Raw genomic sequence first — 20,370 nt, forward strand, 5'->3', positions numbered from 1 at the left:
TCTTGCAAGCTGTTTAAAGTTCTACAGGGCTCCCCTCCATTCCCACTGCCAGCATCCTAGCCTAGGCCCTTTGCACCTTTCCCATTTGGATTATTGCAACAATATCCTAGCTGGTCTCTCCCTCAAGAGACTCTTCCCACTTTAAATCCAGTCTACTCCAACCTGGGATTTCATTAATATCTTACAGGGCCCTTCCACAGATGCAGAGCACAACTCTACCACATCTAAGAGTGGTTATGGACAAAAAAAAAAAACGATCACCCTTCATAGGATCATAGACCTAATGCTGGAAGAAACCTTAGAGGTCATTTAGTCCAGCCCCATCATTTGACCCAGTTCCAGCATGTGCTACTAAATGTTTAACAATCCTTTGTTGTTTTGTTTTTGTTGGGGGCAGGGGTAACGTATTCTTGACATACTTTTAAGTTGAGTCTGAATTACCAACATTTCCTTGATTGCTTTAAGTCCAGGCAATCAGCAGTCAAGTTAAGGTGTAAATGTTCACACTGACATTTTAACAACTGGCTCCCTAGCCAGGCTCCACCACACCACACACATCTTTGGCTTCTTCAAACTTTGCAGGACTGATACCCTGAGAACTGGTACCCAGTATTCAGAGCCTTTCTGTTTTGAGAGGGCCTCCCCAAACCTAAGCTTTGCTTACATAGCTTCAGGAACCTACAACCAAGACACAAGGCCTTAGTGGAAGAATTTCCTTAAAAATTCCCATTTATCAAGTCACTCCCCTGTTCACAAACCTATGTTGGTTCCCTATTGCCAACTCCAATCCCAATTCTTCTGCTCCAAAATGTGTCCCTATCCAGTCTTATTAACTACTTCATCTATACGCACCCTTTCTTCCTGTCAAATGTCCTCATTATTCTTTGGCCACTGTTCTTGCCCTGTACCTTTGCTCACAAGGTTCGAAATACTTTTACTCCCCTCTACTTAACCAAATTCTACCCATCCTTCAAATTCCACCACAGATCTCATCTTGCCAACATAGCTTTCTTTGACTACTCTTGGAATCCCTTTTCTTCCTATTGCTTTTAAGGTTACTACTTTAACTGTTAAAAGAAGGTAAACCGAGGCACAAATTTCTAAGCATGACCAATTTATTAGTAAAGTGTGAATTTACCAATAAATACAATCACAGTTTCCTCAGCGAAGCTAAGACATCCCTCCAAATGTGGGAGATAGTTCTCTTTTATAGCTTTTTTGGGGAGTATAGAGCAAAGAACATAACTTCCTAGGCGGGAAACAAGAGCTCAGCATCATGAATGGTGAAATCAAAATGAATGATTACAGAGCTGAGGCATGGGGCGACAACACGATTGGTTGGAAACTGGGAACCAGGGCCTAGCAACAAACACCCCTTTCCTCTCCTGTAGTTAAGGAATGTTCCTTGAGTCTACCCGCAAGATTAGATAAAGTGGACCAGACTTCTTTGCAGAGTAAACCAGACACCCTTGAAGGGCAGTTTGGTGGTGTAAAAATACCAGACCAGACTCCCTGATGTCCACCTGCATCCCCCAAGGAAAGCAGAATCCCTTGAGGCAAGAATGGACTTTTAACCTTAATTCACTGCATACTAAGTTCAGAGACAAGAACCACGATTTGGGCCATAACTGGACAAAATCAAGTCACCATAAAATAGGATCAGTTAAAAGACAGAATCAATCTGATTATCCCAGCACTCAGCCTCACACCTGCTGTCTTACTAAAGGTGCACAGCTGTCAGTCAGGTCTCCAATGACTCTGTGCTCCCTGAGGGCATCCCTTGTATCCTTTCCCTAGTCTGGACTCGTTTTGATGAGAAAATTCAGATTCAGATTCGTATGGGGCACGCTGCTTTCTCAGTCACCGAAGGGGTAACTAAGAGAGCCAGGGTCCCTCCCAATCTTTTGGCGGAAAACACACTTATCGCAGCTCGGACCTGTGCATTTATTTAGGAATGACTGGGGAAAAGCACGAATTAAGCGGTCTGCTAACATGGGAGGCAATGCCAAGCTCGTTGTATCCGTCTGGCTTTCATAAATACCTCCCAGTTCTAATGCAGGTCTGCCCGGACCCCTCCTGTACGGTTATATATGGGGCACAGCGGGCACTGCTTACCTCACCTGGGAAGAGGGACCATCCTCCCGGCAGCCTCAGAGGGAGTACAGCGCGCATGCGCGCACTCGCGGTCCCGCCTTCTCCAATCCCACCCCCGCCCCACCCCCACCTGGGAGGGGTCAGCGCAGAGGCCAGGGTGAGGCCGACTAGGGCACCGCCCCCACCCTCACTTACCCGGGCCACTTCCTTCCCCCCGCTGGGGCCGCCTATTCCTGCGGCTTCCTACAAGGGTCCAAAGAAACTCAACCAGGGGAGGGGAAAAAAGAAAGCCCGGAGAGAGAGTTGGACGGGGGGGCAGACTGAGGGAAGCGGGAGGGAGGGAGGGCATGGGCACGGACGGCGGCCGCCACCCCTCCCCCTCTGCTCTGTCAGTCACAGCGCCGCGAGCGGCAGCAGCGCCCGTTGAATCCGTTCCGTCCGTTGGTCGGCGCGCACGCGCACGCCCCTGCCTCCGCCCTTTCTGACTTCCTCAGGGAGAGGTGTGCCCGCGCGCCTGCGCGCGTGCGTCTAAGCCCTCTTCCTCTCCCGTGCAGACGGACGTGCGTGCGTGCGTGCGTACGCCTCGCTTCCAAGCTCCGCCTCTTCCCTCCGGTGCGTCACCAGCCGCGCCCCGCCCACCAGTCTGGCAGGCGAGCAGGCAGACGGAGTCTGGGCGTCCGTGAGCCGCTCCACCCTCCGCGTTCCGAGGCCCCGCAGAGCCCGCCAGAGCGATTCCTCTCCCGACGAAGGGGCCAGCCGCCGAGATGTGAGTGACGCGCCTCCGGGGCCCGAGCGGGCGGGGGTCTGGCTCCGCGGCTGCTGCCGGGGCGTGCCCCCTCCGTGCGGCCCGGGCTGCGGGGGACGCCCTGACGCGGGCCGCAGCCTGTACGCTTGTATTCTCGTACGCGCCCTACGAATAGAGCCGGCCCTGCCCTCGCGGAGCTTCCAGTCTGAGGAGGGAAGCCCCGGGGTCCGGAGCGGCCGAGGGGAGGCGGCGGCGGGGTTCCGATCGCGCCTCGGCGGGGGGGACGGAGCCTGGACGTGGAAGGGAGGGGGAGGGGGCGGGAGACCCTGCCCCGGGCCCTGGCCCCTCCTGGGCCCCCTCCGCCCCCTCCGCCCTTTCCGTTCTGGAAGGGTCTCCGTGGTGGGCACGGCAGCAGTAACGATGATGACGGCGGTGATGACGTTTATGTAGCGCCTTCGGAGCGCTTTCTAGGCGGGGTCCCCTTGGAGCCCGAGAACGACCCTGTGTGGGGCGGGGATATGTGTGCCCATTTTACAGAGGGGGAAACTGAGGCTCAGGGAGGCGCTTTGGCAGCGCTGGAACGGTTCCCTACATAAGCGAGTAAAGAAGCATGAACTGGGGGGGGGGTCCCTGCCCCCAGGGGGTCGCTGTGGCTGCCCCCAGGGGGTCGCTGTGGATCTTTAGGGAGAAGTCAGATCATGAACATTATTGTCTAGGAACCAGGCTTCCTAGGAATTTTGAGTTACTTTCTTGTGGAGTGCTTGTGGAACATTTCTCCCTGCAGTCAGACATTTGTCACCGGTGCACAACTTTGGGAGTGTTCACTTTTTCCTCTTGAAGGAATGTGGCTTAGGATTTTAAGGTCCCTTTGGTGACTGTGCTTTACAGTGTGACCTTTTAAATGCATTTTTCCTGAGCTTACCCAAGATTTTACCAAGAATCCTATCTGGCACCCCAGGGGGCTCAAGTTTGGAGAATGAAAGGAGGCTAGGAAACTAGAATCAGAATAGTCTCGTTGGCTTCTCAGGAAAGAAAATGCATTCCACCAAAATAGAGTATTAATGGCAGCTAGCATTTATATAATACCTACTACGTCGTTACAAATATTATCTCATTTCATTCTCCTAACAACCCTCGGAAGTAAATGCTATTGTTAGCCCCATTTTACAGTTGAGAAAATTGAGGCAAGCAGAGGTGAAGTAACTTAACCAAGGTCCATCAACTGGTGAGTGTCTGAGGCTGGATCTGAACTCAGGCCCAGCACTCTATCCACTTCTCCACCTTAGGTGCCCCATACTAAGTACTACTATGTGGTTGTTCAGTTGTTTTCAGTCATGTCTGACTTTTCATGATCCCACTTGGGATCCTCTTGGCAAAGATACTGCAGTAGTTTGCTGTTTCCTTCTCTATCTCATTTTACAAATGAGGAAACTGAGGCAAATGGTGAAATGACTTGCCCAGGGTGACACAACTAGTGAGTATCTAGGCCATATTTGAACTCAGGTTTTCCTGAGTCCAGGCATGGCTCTCTATCTATTGCATCACATAGCTGCTCATCAATATGTTCAAGATAATGTTGAACATTATGGGTGATTCATAGAATTACATGGCAGTCTCTGCTTTCAAAGAATTTAAGTTCCAGTTGGGAAAAAATTGCAAAAATAACCTTACATGTCATCGTCTGACTAAATATCAACTAATAAAAGTATCTACTCTGGGTTGGAGTGGTCAAGGAATGCCATTTCCTTCAAAGCAGCATTCTGGTGTCTCCTTTTAGTAGAAAACTTTCCTGATTCTGTCCCTCCCCATTGTTGGCAGTCTCTTCCTTTCACAGTTACTTTATATCGCCTTTCATATACTTTGTGTTTATTTGTGTGTGTGATGGCTCTCTATCTCCAATAGAACATAAGTTTCTTGAGGGTAGGTACTATTAAATTTTTCTTGGCTTTGCAGCCCTAGGAAGAGCCTTGACTCAAGTGCTTTACATGCACAAAAGGCTTAATAAACATTTATTGAATTGAATTCATGAGAAAAATAAAATTTGATCTTGGCCTTGAAGGATAGATAAATTCAAAGCTATGAGCATTATCCCAGTTATTTCTTCATTTACCTACTATTTAGTGGTAGTGTGAATTTAATAATGCTCATTCCTGAAAATTACATTCAGAAGTAGCAAGAAACAATAATTATAGCAAATGAACTTAACTATGTCCTTAATGGGGGTGAGGCAAAGGTGTGGTCCACAATTCTTAGGCTTAACTATGAAAATACCCTGAACTGATAAGGATTAATTTCCTTGTTCAGAACTAAAAACTCATTATCTTTCCTTATGCCGTGTTCTGGTGATTCTATCTTTACAACATCTCTTAGACCATGCCCCCTTCTCTCCTAAGACACTGCTACTGCTGTGATCCAGGCCCTCATTACCTCACGCCTACATGATTGTAATAGCCTTCTGGTTGGCTTCTCTGTCTCACTCCTCTTCCTTCCAGACTATCCTCCCCTCAGCTGTCAGTGATCTTCCTGAAGCACAAATCTGACCATGTCACTTCTTTTCAGTAAACTCCAGTGGTTCCCTATTGCCCATAGGATCAAATATGAAATCCTCTGTGTGGCTTTTAAAGTTTTTCATAACCTAGATCCTTCTTACCTTCCTAGCTTTTGTGTACCTCACTTATGTCCACATAACTCTACCATCCAGTGACACTGGCTTTCTTATTCTTCCTTGAGTAAGAGTCTCTGTTTCCCAAGTCCATGCGTTTTCACTGACCATTCCACATACCTGGACCTCTTCCTTACTCATGTCCACCTTACTGCTTTTCTGACTTACTTCAAGTCTCAGCTAAAAGCCTCCCTTCTGCAAGAATCATTTACCAGTCCTCCTTAATCTCAGTGCCTTCACTGTCAGAAACTTACGTGTACGTAATTGTTCACTTCTTGTCTTCTCCCATTACATGGAAAGCTCCTTGAGGACAGATGCTGCTTTTGCCTTTCTTTATATCCCCAGCACTTGGCACAGTGCCCAGCACCAGTAGGTGCTTAATAAGTGCTTATTGACTTGACTTAAAAGGTTGTGTACACTCTCTCTGAGGAGTCCCTCACTTTCCTAAACCCAATTTCCTCATCTGCAAAAAGAGAATACCGTTAAGTAGTACCTGCCTGCTCTACTGAGTTGTTGTAAGGGTCAGATAAGATGATGGATAGCAAAATCTTTGCAAACCTCCAAGTACCATCTGAATATCACCTACGTAAGAAATGATAGAAACTTGTATAAACAGGAAGTTAAAAGCATTGTGTCTTAGATCATGGCACAGAGTAGACTATGTTGCACCCCATCTATCTCTACTGGAGGATTTAACTTACGGTATCTTAGAAGTGTTGGGAAATTTCAAAGGAAGTAAAAGATTTAGAAGAAGCTCGACATATTACTATCAGAAAGATTATGTTTAAAAGAAAAAATCGAAGAAGCTTTTGTTCCATTGTAGTTCCTCTTTGTTGTACTAGGCGATCAGAAGGTCTTACCAATTTAAATTTTGCACTGTACATTTCCATAGGCTGGAACCAGTTACCGTATTTTACTTTATCATAACTTTGAATAGCATGAATTCAATTACATACAGCCACTTCAGGGGGTTCATTATTTGTACTAGTTGGGACCAAGCTATATTCTGAGATATAAATGAGATATTCTCAGATATGAATTTATTTTGAAAATGTGTTATAATTTGCTCATGGTTATAATTTTGTATGTTGCAGGTCGACAGGTGGGCCTTCTGTTTCTGGTGCTGCCTCTGGCAGTAACCGCCGTCTTCAGCAGGCACAAAATCAAGTAGATGAGGTATGGCTTTGGGACATTATAAATCTATAACTTCTAACTACAGAGATGGGAAAGCTTAGTCATTAACTGTAAACTGTGAACACTCTGGACTCAAATTGAAAAGTATATGGCAAAAAGATCATAGCTATCGCCTCCTTGGGCTCTGATAGCTCTGATACGAGTGGAAGTCGGACACTTACTAATTAGAATGAATGCCTGTATAGCCGTAAATCAAATGCTTTTAAAAGTGCCCTGGGAGCTGTCTGCCACATTGTGCCCTGCCCACTAGAGGACTGTAAAGATTAGATTTATAGGTGGCATGGACGCTTTTAACCTGCTGCCGTTTCTGTGAACACGCAAGCTGCTTCTTAAGTGCATGCTGTAAGTCAGTCAGCAAACATTTGTGAAGTGCCTACCATATGCTAGACCCTATGCTAAACTAGGGATACAAAAAGTGACAAAAGGAGCTTTCAAGGAATTTGCAGTCCAATGGGAGAGACAACATACAAGTAAATAGATGTATTATATTATTGTATTGCGTATTAATATATGAAATACAAATTTTTCCCAGTGTTTTAGAACAATCAAAATGGATTAGATAGCTCTCCCTTTAGCTTGACAGTATTACTGTCCCAAGTTTTTAAAAAGTGTTTTTGACAACGTTTGCAGACCCTTCTTGACTGTGTTTAAAAGTGGACAGCACTGAACATGTCTGCAAAATAATGTGCATTTGTGGAGCCACTGAGTTATACCTGAACTATATACCACAAGGCAAAGGGAGCTGGGGCCAGGGTGGAACATAACGCTCACTAGTTACTCATTAAAAATTGTAGAAAAGAAAGTTGCTTATTGCTCAACACTGACATGTACATAGAGGCAGCATGGTATAGTGAGAAGTATGTTGGATATGGAGTTGGGAAAAATCTGGCTTTGAATCTTGCTTCAGGCACTAGTTCTGTTACCACACTAAAGTCCCTCCACCTCTTGGAGCCTCAGTTTGCTCATCTGTAAAGTGGGGTGGTTTGTAGAGGTCATATGACCTGTATGTAAAGTGTCTTTGCAGTTCTTTTAAGTGCTAGTGAAGATACCAGCTATTAAAGTTTTCAGAATATTTCAGATTTGATTCCCTCAAAATAACAAAAATGTTATATTTGGAATCAGAAAATTAGAATCATGTCTATTTTTTCATAAGCTGCCTGCAAGGAGTTTCAGGCCACTGCAGGACCAAGAATGCTTAGAAATGGACAAGATCAAACAACTTACTAGCTGCAGAAATTACACGAGGGAATTATTTTCTGTTAACCTACCTGCGGAAGGGAGTATTACAATGCAGATTAGAAAACAGCCTTTTTCTCAAGATCCTATGGATATTTACAAAACAAAATAATGACACATCATTTCAAGGTCCCGTCAATTCAGTTCAAATTGTTGCAACTATAGGAATAAGCAACTTTTGGTTCATGGGTAAGTGAGCTGCTCCCTTCCCACCTCTGTTGCATATATGTACTTCAGCTGATCAAGTTTTAACCTTATTCATTTATTTCCACTACACTCACTACGTGTATACAGTCTTGTATAAACTTGTTTGGTAAAACACTACTCAGTAGACATAGTAATATGAAGGTTTGATGGTCTTCTATGAAATTCTGAAAAGTCACATAGTTTCATTCTCAGAAACACTTTCTAATTCTGTAATGTCACTATTCCTTTCCGTTGTTTTCTGCTTTGGAAATTTAGTTGAGGCCTTTTGCCAAAAGTAACAGATTTTTCCTGAAAAAAAAAATTGGAAGGGTAAATACAACAGTTGATGTCATTGGGAAATTCTGTTCAGTCTTGTTAACTTTTGTGAACTTCTTGGTTTAGGTAGTGGACATTATGCGAGTCAATGTGGACAAAGTTCTGGAGCGAGATCAGAAACTCTCTGAGTTGGATGATCGTGCTGACGCCCTGCAAGCAGGGGCTTCCCAGTTTGAGACGAGCGCGGCCAAATTGAAGAGGAAGTACTGGTGGAAGAATTGCAAGGTAAAGTTACACCCTTTACACGACTTTCTCTGCTCAAATCGTGTCCTTCACTCAGGGGAAATCGGTCCTAGAAAGCTCCTCATGAATACAGAATTCTACAGGCATGTGACCATCATGAATCTGGTGGTCCAGAAAAGAAGACTTCCATTGCCTCCTGTCAGAAGCATTTATAGAATGCCCATCAGTCCCAAAGATGAGTTTCATGGACTACATGGAATCATAGAAAGTACAGTAGGTTTGGAGTCAAAAGGTCCTGTTGGACTCCCCAGGGACCTTGGACAAATGACCTTCTGAACCTTGTTTTCCTCATTGTAAAATTAGGGTGTTGGAATGGAGGATCACTGAAGTCTATTCCAGCTCAAAGTCCTATGATCCTCAAAGTATTTAAAGACAGATGGTGTAATTTAGCACAGGACTGGAAGAGTCAGAGATAGGAACTTAAGTCCTGACCCCAGAATGCCTATAGGCAATTCACAGAATTTCTTTGAGCCTCAGTGTCCTCATCTGTTAAAAAAGTGGGGAGGAGTTGGATTAGATCACATGTCATGTTGTTTTCATCTTTGTTTTATAGCACTGTGAATTTTCCCTCTCAGCCTTACAGGGTTGTTGAGAGAAAAGTTTTTTGTACATTTTAAAGTGCCATATAAATGTTAAACATCATTTTTTTTCTGTCCCTCTATACTAACAAGAATTCCCCATAGTCTGTGACAGGCTTATACAGAGCAGGGTATCCAAAGCACAGAATTCAGGAAATTTGTGATAGAACTGTGGGCACAGGATACATAGCCCAAGTCAGAGATGGAATGGTTAGTCTACCACAGAACAGAACCACAGGAACCCTGGCAGAAGATTAGGAAAAAGCTACAAAAAGATGATGGTCAAAATAACTAATATGTTTTTTACAGAATTATCAAATCTGCCCTTATAAAATTTGGAGTCCTTTTTGTCTGTTTGCTTAGTGTTTGGAAAAGTTCTCATCCAGATGAAGTAATAATCCTTTCCTCATATGGGGAACCCAGGAATATGAATATCCCTTTGGGCATGGAGTAGACTAGAACAAGCTCCCAAGTAACTTAGAAGTCCAGAGTCCATTTATCAGGAATGCTTGAAAGTCCTCTATTTCATTGAAAAGCCATTTTTTCCCCCTGAAGAATTATACTCAATTTTGCTGGATAAGTGGTTCTTGGTTGTAATCCTGGCTTCTTTGCCCTCTCAAATAATATATTCCAAGCCCTATGACCCTTTAATGTAGAAGCTGATAAATCCTGTGTTATCCGTACTGTGGCTCCAAGATATTTGAATTGTTTCTTCCTGGCTGCTTGCAATATTTTCTCCTTGACCTGGGAGCTCTGGAATTTGGCTATAATATTCTTGTGATTTTTCCTTTTGGTATCTCAGGACGTGATTGTTAGATTCTTTCAATTTATATTGTACCCTCTAGTTCTAAGATATCAAAGATAATAATAATGATAATTGATAATTTCTTGAAATAAGATATCTCGGTTCCATTTTTGATCTTGGCTGTCAGGTAGTCCAGTAGTTCTTAAATTATCTCTCCTCAATTTATTTTCCAGGCCAGTTGTTTTTCTAGTGAGATATTTCATGTTTTCTTCTATTTTTTTTTCATTCTTTTGACTTTGTTTTATTGGTTTTTTGATGTTTCATGGAGTTATTAGCTTTCTTAATTTCTTTTCCAATGAGTAGAACAATGTAAATTTGTCTCTTGTCAGGGTATTTCACTATTGTATGGTATTCTTCAGTAAGCAGGATAATCAACACATTTGAAGATGTGGAATGGAATATGTTTTGTTACAGATGTGGGCGATACTAATTGCCGTTGTGATCATCATCATCATCATCATCGTTGGTGAGTGCATGTGCGACAAACAGAATGAGAAAATACTCTTTCAAGTGTCATTTTTAGATATAATGTCTCAAAAGTCTTAGTTCAGTTTTAAGCTGTTAAAGCTTATGAGTCTTTCTTTTCCTTTTCTTCCCTCTTCTCTCTCTTTATCTTCCTCTCCTCTCTCTTCTTTTTTCTTCTCTTTCCTCTTCCTCTCACTCTCTTTTCTTTTCCCTCTCCCTTCTCTCTTCTCTCCTCCCTCTCCTCTTTCTTTCTTCTCCCCTCTCCTTTTTTCCTTTCTCAGCTCATTTCCTCCAACAATGCGTAACCATGCAATAATGCTATTATTACTATATAATTAAATTTGATTTATTCTTTTAGCTAAATCTTATTTCATGACTTCAGTCAGTCCCTGATTTCTACAGTGTGGCTTATCTCTTTTATCTGTTGCTAACAGAGCACTACCTCCTTCTGAATGTTTACATTAAAGCTGACTGCCTTCCTCTAAATGACATAGTCCATTGTCATTTTTAGCCCAGTAGTTGGAAATTGTTTAGAGAAATATGTCTCCCAGGGACTATTTGTTCTACTGATGTTGAGTTCCTCCTTTGGAAAGAAAGTGACATGAATGGAGTCTTGGTTTTTTTTCTGGAAAATCCCCAGTTCTACTTAATAGTCTAGATAAACCAGTTAGGGTATCCCCAAAATGGAATTTTCATGACCTGTTGCCAAAAATGTATTTATTTAGACTAAAATATTAATTTTAGACAAAAATTATGAATTTGAATTCACATCTAAAATGTTATTTTTTTCTTCCTTCTATCCCTTCTCCTTGTTTATTAGTGTGGAGTATTTCTTCATGAACAGCCAGTGAAGCTCAGGCTTGTGGTTTGAGAAACGTCATCAAGTCTTTTGACTTAAGCCTGCTGTATTATCAAATTTATGTACTGTTATATATAAAACAAAATTATTTTTGTTGGTTAATGTAAAGTTCAATTTATAGGGAATTGCCTTTTTAATATATATATATGTAATACATATATATACACACACACACACATATACATATTATACTCCTAATTAGAAATGTCAGTAGCCCAGCTCACATTTTGTACAGTGCCTTGATAAACTTCCATATGGGCTGATGAAGACTTCTTAAGTTCCGGAGTTTCATGACTTGAATGTAATGTTGCCACTGACTTTCTAGAAATAGGGTTAAAAAAAAAGTTGTTCAAGCCTGCTTTCCTCTTCACATGAATTTCATATTTTCTAATCCATATTTTAAACCAATGAATAATCAGATGTACAATATGTGCCTTCCTGAAAGAAAACTAAACTACTGCTCAGCACTAATCTGCCATGTTGAACTGCTGTGCCTTAATTTTGATATTTTTCTGATGCCTTAGCAAATAACCCACTATCCTTTATAAACACTACTGAATGTTTTTCATTATATTTCACGTCAGATAGTGATAAAATGTGATGGTGTGATTTGTGTGATTCACCTTTAAAACATTGGCAAAAAGACTTCTGAGTCATTGGTGATGATGTGTAAGCTGTACTGTGGATAGTACCAAAATTTCTATTTTTGCCAAAACATTAAATGCCAGTAAAGATTCTCAGCCTGTTCCAGTTAAGGCATGTTTGCCATAGCTTAAGAAAGTGCCAAATGGGAATCCAATTTCCAGAAGAATTAGAATATTATTAACGTTGTGTTCAAAGTTTGGCCTCATAAAATCTTACCTTCTTCAAAGTACTTTAGTTACTGTGTTTCTGCTTGTGTTTTTCTCTAAGAAGCCAAATCCAAAGTGAAATGGAAGCTCTCCACTCCTGCACCTCCTCCTTGTTCTCCATCTGACAGTTTGCAGTATAAGCATGTCCCTGAGAATTAGGTTGGTGCACCAAGTCAGACTGCCCAGTTCTTGGCACCAGTTATAGCTGGTTGTATATTTTTGTTGTCATTCCCAGTTTTCCCTCCATTCCCGAATCAGACTTCTAAATTATGCTTTCTTGTTGCCCATTGAGGTGGCCAGTGGCGCTTTTTACAGGGGAAAGATGGACAGGAAATTGGAATTTTTTCATATAACAAAATGTGCCCAAAGTGTTACTTTGGAAATAGCTAGTGTTATTTATTTATTTATTAGTTATTTCAGATTTCACCCATCACACATGCATCAGTTACCCTTCTAAAATACACTAAGTCTCTTCCTGTGTCAGAGCACATGATCTGAACAGGGGATTAAACAGATAGACAAAATAGCCCCAGGAGATCTTAGGGCAAAATTGAGATCTCAGCATAATGTTACTTATTGTTCTGAAATTGCAATTCAATTGGTTGCATCTAACATAACAAAACTTGTGACATAAAGGGCAAATGAGAGTTGAGTTCAGTTTTCTTAAATGTCTGTTCCTCTGCCATCACTGAAATGTTTTATCTTTATGTAGAAACAGCTTGTGCTTTGTACAGCTCTAGCGGGAGAGCGGCTGTTAGTTTACCAAGTGCCACCAATAACTTTTGCAGACATCCCACTGTCTGGTTGTAACTCGAACACTTTGGTGCTCCTTTCTTTGCCTTAGCATCTAACCCACAGTTACTGCCTTAAACCAAGAATGCTTTGCTTGTCTCTGACCATGTATTTAAACTGGGTCCCTCCCCTACTGTAACGTGCTGAATAAAATGTTTATGGATGTAACACTTGTCCTTGGATTCTCTGCAAGATTGTAAACTGGAATTTTTGTGCGAGGAGCGCATCTCAGAATTGGCTTTCACCCTCTCCCTTCCATTGCCATCTCCTGCCTCCCTATTGTCTGTTTCTGCACTGAGCATTGTGAAATTAATCATTTCTTCCTCTTCACACTCAGTTTTATAGAACTAAGTGATCCCCAGACTATCAACGAATCACAGCATTTTAGAGTTAGAAGGAACCTCCACAGTCATAAACTGAAAAGAAATTCCCTGCTACAACATCCCAGAGGTCATCCAACCTCTGCTTAAAGACCTCCCATGAGGGGGAACCCATGATATTGGGGCCATTCTGGTTGTTAGGAACTGTTTCCTTAAATGGGGCCTAACTTTGGCACTTGGCAGATTCTTTCCATCACTCCTGATTCTGGCCCCTGGGGTCAAGCTGAAAAAGCCTAATCCCTCTTCCACGTTGCCTGGCATATAGTTGAACACAGCTGATGTATCCCTCTCGAGTCATTGCTTCTCCAGCATTGCTAAGCATTACCATCTCTTTCAGCTGATTCTGTAAGATATGAACTCGAGCCCTTTGAAACATTCTGGTTGCCCTTTTCTGGGAATAGTCCAACTTGATGATCAAGTGTCATCCTCAACTGTGGCATCCAGAGCTGAACATAATGCTCTGGGTTAGGTATCACTGGGGGCAGGGAGTACAGCACAGAATAAGCATTTATTAAGCACCACACACATTAATGTGCCACACACTTTGCTGAGTACTTTTAACAAATATTTAATCCTCACACCATCCCTGAAACGTGCTGTTATCCTCATTTTACAGTTGAGAAAACTGAGGCAAACAGGTTAAGTGACTTGCCCAGGGTCACACAGCTAGTTAGCATTGAAATTAGATTTGAATTAAGGTCTTCCTGACTCCAGGCCCTGTGCTCTATATAGGGCAGAATACAGAGACTTTCTTACCTTAATCTTGAAAGATATACCCCTCGGTGGTTATTAAAGTCATTCAGTAAAAGATTAAGTACCAGGAATTTGCTTATATTCCCTGTAATCTCCCTTAGCATCAAAACCAAAAGTGCTAAGTATTACTCAGATTTCCTTGGAAAGTGAAATCCTGATTTATGTGTAATGTTTGTGCACCTCATTGTTCCTTTTTCCCTGTCTTATGGCTTCAGTTAATCCCCATGTTGAGGGTTTCCACATACATTATCTTCATCACATTCACTTCACCCAAATACTAATCCTCTGTCTCCCAAATATTGAATGTCATGCCATCACGTTAACATGTCCCTGGCCAAGTACTTTCTCTCCCACACCAAAATGTCTCCTGCTTCTTCCTGGTTTGTTACATTAACTTACGCCCTGAAGTTACTCAGACTGGAGGCCTTGATGTTTTGTATTCGTCCCTCTCCTATTTCCTCTCAGTCACCAAGTGCACTTGCTCTGATTTGCTAACTCTCTTCTATCTGTCTCTCCATCCCCACTGCCACTACTCTAAATCATGTGTTTCATTGACTCACTAATGGATTATTGCAACAGCCTTTCTTAGGGATTCCTTAGCTGCCCTGTCCTGGCTTTGATTTATTCTACATCAGGAAGAATATTTTTATCTGTTGTTTTTTCCAACAAAAACCTCATGAGTCTATGATCAAGTGTGACCCTAGTCATCAAAAAATACAAGTAAAAGGGGGAGAACAACAATATAGAAACTAATAAGCTTCAGTTACATAATTTGGGGTTTTTTTCAATATGTGGATTACATTTAACAGGGTAGTTACAAAATTGCCTGGATTTCATCCTCTTTAATGTTTCATTTTCTTTCATGTATTTTTGTTGTTCTTTTATTAATGCTCTTTTTTGCAATTTTATCACTAACCACTAATTCACTTCTCTGAATAAAATCATCCTCCCCCTCCCACTTTACCATAACATTTTCAAATAAAAGAAAACAAATTGTCTTTGACTAAAGGAAAAAATGGCAGCAGGGTGGGTGGGTGCTGAGCCTGGAATAGGAAGGCTTATCTTCCTGATTTAAAAATCTGACCTCAGACACTAGCCGTGTAACTCTGGGCAAGTCACTTAACTCCATTTGCCTTATTTTCCTCATGTGTAAAATGAGCAGGAGAAGGGGATGGAAAAGCACTCCAGTATCTCTGCCAAGAGAACCCCCAAATGGGGTCACAAAGAATTGAACATGACTGAAGAGACTGAGCAACCACAAAATGAAAAGATATCTCATGCTCTGTACCTCTGTCACCCCTCTCTGTCAAGAAGCAGGAGGCATGCTTCTCTACCGGTCTTGTTAAGTCACATTTTTCATCTGCATTCATCTCTGAGGTCACTGCATTCAGGAGTTACAAAGTCTTTCAAACTTGTTTTCCCTGACATTATTGGGATGATTTGTGTAAACTGTTGTACTAGTTACTCTAAAACGCCTTTCACGATGTGGCCCAGCCCTGCCTATCCTATTCTGCTTCATTCAGGTCAGACTTATTATCTCACAAAGATGCTATAATCCTTCCAACCTCCATGATTTTGCTCACATGCTCTTACCTATTCCCTTCCTTGTCACAAACATCTGATTCAGAGCCCAGTGCATGTATTAAGAGGAACAGGGAAGCTGTTTTTAGAAAGAAAAAAAAAAGTGCTGCTTTGGGGAGAGGAGTCTTGATTTTTGACAGTGAGTTAAATTAGAGGACAATGTATCCAATTGTAATCTCTAATGAGCATCTGGAGATAAGAGCAAGGAGATACATATTTAAGAGTCATCCCCATAGTAGTCATTAAAGCTGACAAAATAGATGTTTTCTAAGGGAGGTAAAGTATGCAAAGAGAAAGCAGAGAGGGACAGGCCTGAGATTTATTCAGCACACTTCAGAGGAGAAAGAGGAACCTGCTAAGTAAGTAGAAAAAAAAGGCTGTAGAAAGAAATAGGATGTTGGAAGGCCAAGTTTCAAGCCAGGAAGTGTCAAATGCAGGGGGCAGCTAAGTTACGCTGGTAACACGTGGTCTATGCCTAGAATCAGGAAGTCTCATCTTCTGAGTTCAAATCCAGCTTCAGACACTTCCTAGCCGTGTGACCTTGGGCAAGTCACATATTTGCTTCAGTTTCCTCATCTGTAAAATGAACTGGAGAAGAAAGTGCAAACCACTTGTAAGGTTAGTGGTGGGTAAGGGAAAGAGTTAAAGATCTTCCCCACCCATTAATAGGCCTCAGACACCTTTTGTTAAATTCTAATGAGGCACAGGGTCATGTCATGCCCTCCAGCCCTGAAAAGAGTTGGGGCTTATTTTTTGGAAGAAGGTTCCTGTGCCAGATGAGACTCTGAGCTGCCGTTTTAAACCCAGATGTTGTCTCTCTCTGATAATGATGTATGGATTCTATGTATTGTCTATGGTCAGGGTGTGGCCACTGCCCATGCTACAGCGTCTGTTGGTCTTTATTTCTCTGTTTGTATTTTCTCTGAAGTTCAGGATGCTGACTTTTCCCCCTGAACTAAGTGAATGATTAAAGTGCTTGTCAACCCCTCAAAAGTTGCTTTCCTTTTAGAAAAGCAGATCTAAGAAACTGTACAGTAGGCCCTCCTGTGTATGCTGGGGTCCTTACTGACACACCACACGGGTATCTTTGCCAAATGTGAACACAAAGAGTCAGACACAACTGAAACAAATAAACAAGAAGCCAAATGCAACCTTCCACCTCTGGGTATTTTCTCTAGCTGTCCATGCCTGGAATACTCTCCCTCCTTATCTATCTCCTGCCTTTGCCAAGTTCAAGTCACAGCTAAAATCCTGCTTTCTACAAGAAGGCTTTCCCCATTCCCCTTACATTCTAGTGCCTTCTCTCTATTGGTGATTTCTCATTTATCCTATCTATAGCTTGTTTGTAGATAGTTTTTACACATTGTCTCCCTGATTAGACTGTAAGCCCCTTATAAGCAGGGACTTTTTTTTCCTCCTGTCTTTGTTATTCCCATTCCTTAACACAGTGCTTGACATAGGGTAGATATTTAATAAATGTTTGACTGCCTGATCAAGGAGAATTAAGACAGAAAAAAAACCTGTTAGATTTGGCAATGAAATCTTAAAGTCACAGAATCTCAGAGTGGAATAGCCTTTCCAATAAGATCAGAGGTAAAAACACAGAGGTTCATGTTCACCACTATTTAACATAGTTCTGGACATGCTAGATGTAGCAATAAAACAAGAAAAATAAACATAGGCAAAGAAGAAACAAAATTTTCATCATTACTACAGATGATATAGTGGCTTGCTTAGAGAACTCTATTAATCTAAAAAATTAACTGCAGCAATAATTTCAGTAAAGTAGAAAGTAATCTGTAAAATCACTTGCCTTTCTGAATAGTAATGTAGGAAGAGATAGAAAAAGAAGTCCCATTCAAAGTAACTGCAAGATATAGTAAATATCTGGGAGTTGACTTACCAAGATACTTAAACAGTATGTCTCTTAAAGTCTTAATCCAAAGTCTTTACTTTGGGGACACCTTGTATGAATACAACCACCAAAAGAAAAACCTCAGAGAAATAAAGGAAGACAGTTGGAAAAATATCAATTGTTCATGATTGGATAATATCAATAAAATTATACTACTATACTACTAAAAGTATACTAAATTAATTTACAGATTTAATAGCACACCAATGAAACTACCAAAGAGTTCCTTTATAAACTACAGAAAACAATGGCTGTTGTCCCTTGTCCCCAAAGAGGACCAAAATGACATCACTAAGTTAGAATCAAGTTACAGTGTGACCTATTATGGTTGAGCATACAAACTCTACCCCCGATCAGGCACAAATAGTCCATGTGAACATTTGGGGTGGATTCTCTAAATTTGCACTTCTCACGTTTCTTTTGAGCTACTTCAATTCAGCTTTGCTCATAGAGCACAGCACCTTCTCTGATGCTGGGCAGTCTTCTACACCTTTTCTTGCCCCTTCCTCATACCAGAAGGTGAACAGTGCAATCTTTAAAAGCTGCTCAAATACCTAAGGGGCTGCCGAATTCCACTGCTGCTTCCAATGAGAAGACAATCCTATGGCCTGGGCTGCCTGTTTTCAAGGTTGTGACTATAGCTTTCAGTGTGTATGCACCTGAAGCTTCATCACTTGCCTGTTGCCACAGGACTCCAAGGTAGGTAAAAACGGTAAAATGGTATGGGTAATATCTTTTGATTTGTGCATATATTGGATTTAAATGAGGCAGAGTTGGTGGCAGGATGGAGTCAAGACGACTGGTGATGGCTCAACATGCCTTGGATGACCGCCTTCATGGCCATTGGAACAAAATGTTCTCATCCATCCATTCTACCAGTGAAAGGCTTCTCATGCTTGGGATAGACAGGCCTGCCCCGCCTTAGTCACTGATGGGTTTGAGACCCCTCAGTTACTCTCAGTCTGGTTTAGCCCATCTGCTGAAACAGTTTACTGGGGTGTGGCCACTGCCCATGCTACAGCGTCTTGGAGCCACAGGGGAGAGTTGGGTGGATCAGGTAGACACCAAAGGTGGAAAGCAGCCCTCAAAAGGGCTCAGCAGCCGTCACACCAGAGATACCAGTCTTTGCTGTACACACCCTACACCCCACAGAAAACAATGTAATTCAACTGGAGGGATATTTCCTCAAGAAAAATAACAGGAGAGGTGGAAATCAAGGGGTCCTTGTATCACATTTCAAACTATACTACAAAGTAGCAATAATTGAAATAATTTGGTACTGAATTGAAAAAAATACAGAAGTTGATTAATGGTAGAGATTAGGTAAACAAAACCCAAAAGCAACTGAACATAGCATAATGCTGTATTTTTTAAATATTTTTCCCAATTACATAGAGACATTTTTTAACATTCATTTTAAAAAATTTTTAGTTCCAAATTCTCTCCTTCCTCCCCCTACACACCTGCTATGGTAAGCAGTTATACATTATTTTAAAACAATAATTTATTTTTTCCCAATTACAAGTTAAGACAATTTTTAGCATTCTTTTTTTTTTTCTAAATTTTGTAATGTTTAATAAAGCAAGTGACACCACCTACTTGTGTAAGGATTCCCTATTTCACAAAGACTGCTAAGAAAACTGAAAAACAGCCTGGCAGAAATTAGTTTGGAACAACACCTTATACCATATGCCATAATAAATTCATAATGGATATATGACCTAAATATTGAAGGTCATATCAAGGAATAAATAGAAAAGGGAAGAAGAAGTAGCACAGTTGTGGTTAGGGGGACAATTCTTAACTAAACAAGGGAGACCAAGCTCAAAGTACTCCACAGCCTTAATGGCCTTTGGAACAAATTGTTCCCATCTACCTATTCAACTAGGGAAAGTCTTCACATGCTTGGAGCAGACATTCTCCACCCCCACCCCCACCATTAGATAGAGGTCAGCTCCAGCCACCCTTTTCACTTTGTTCCCCTGTGGTCCTTTCCAAAACCACATCACTGTTATACATATTTCCTCCGATCCCTTCACTCTATCCCTCCAACTCCCTTTTCCAATTCTGGCACCACAATCAATAATGCAAATGCTACTGGAAAGAGGGTATGTGTCTATTTCCTGATGTCACTAATTACCATTTCTATAACTTTCTGAGTCAAAATAAGGCTCCCTGGTCACCAAAACCCAAACGCTTTGCTGCCTCCTTTAGAATGTGGATTCTTAAAGGCAGGGATTGCTTTAGCTTTTGTATTTAGCATAGTGTTCATACACCAGTCAAGACATCGAGTAACGTCATTGGTCTTCTTCAAAAACAAAGGATCAACAAGAAAAAGAGGCAATCATTAAAAAAATTAGTAATGGCTGGCATTTATATAAGGCTTTAAGGTTTACAAAGTGATTTACAAATATCTCATTTGGTCCTCACAACATCCCTGGGAAGTAGGTGGTATTATTATCTCCTTTTTACAGATGGAGAAACTGAGGTAGAAAAGAGTTAAATTCCTTGTCCAGAATAACACAGCCAAGAAGCGTCCGAAGTAGGATTTGAACCCAAATCTTCATGACTCCAATTCCAGCATTCTATACACTGCCTTGTATACTGCTGCTTCATGTACAATTTTGATTGTGTAAAAAATGTTTAAGCTTGTGTGCAAGCAAAATAAATGTAGTTAGAATTATAAGGGAGGGGG

At 41.6% G+C, this 20,370-nt stretch overlaps 1 protein-coding gene across 1 annotated transcript; it reads left to right on the forward strand.

Moving 5' to 3' along the window:
* Window positions 1-2,287: 2,287 nt before the first annotated feature.
* VAMP3 (vesicle associated membrane protein 3) lies at window positions 2,288-13,214 on the forward strand. Its single transcript, XM_072608747.1, has 5 exons — window positions 2,288-2,860; window positions 6,596-6,677; window positions 8,520-8,678; window positions 10,494-10,545; window positions 11,365-13,214. Coding segments are annotated over exons 1-5 (315 nt in total). The 5' UTR covers window positions 2,288-2,858; the 3' UTR covers window positions 11,385-13,214.
* Window positions 13,215-20,370: the final 7,156 nt, after the last annotated feature.

Source organism: Notamacropus eugenii, chromosome 5 (genome assembly GCF_028372415.1).
Source record: "Notamacropus eugenii isolate mMacEug1 chromosome 5, mMacEug1.pri_v2, whole genome shotgun sequence".
NCBI lineage: Eukaryota > Metazoa > Chordata > Mammalia > Diprotodontia > Macropodidae > Notamacropus > Notamacropus eugenii.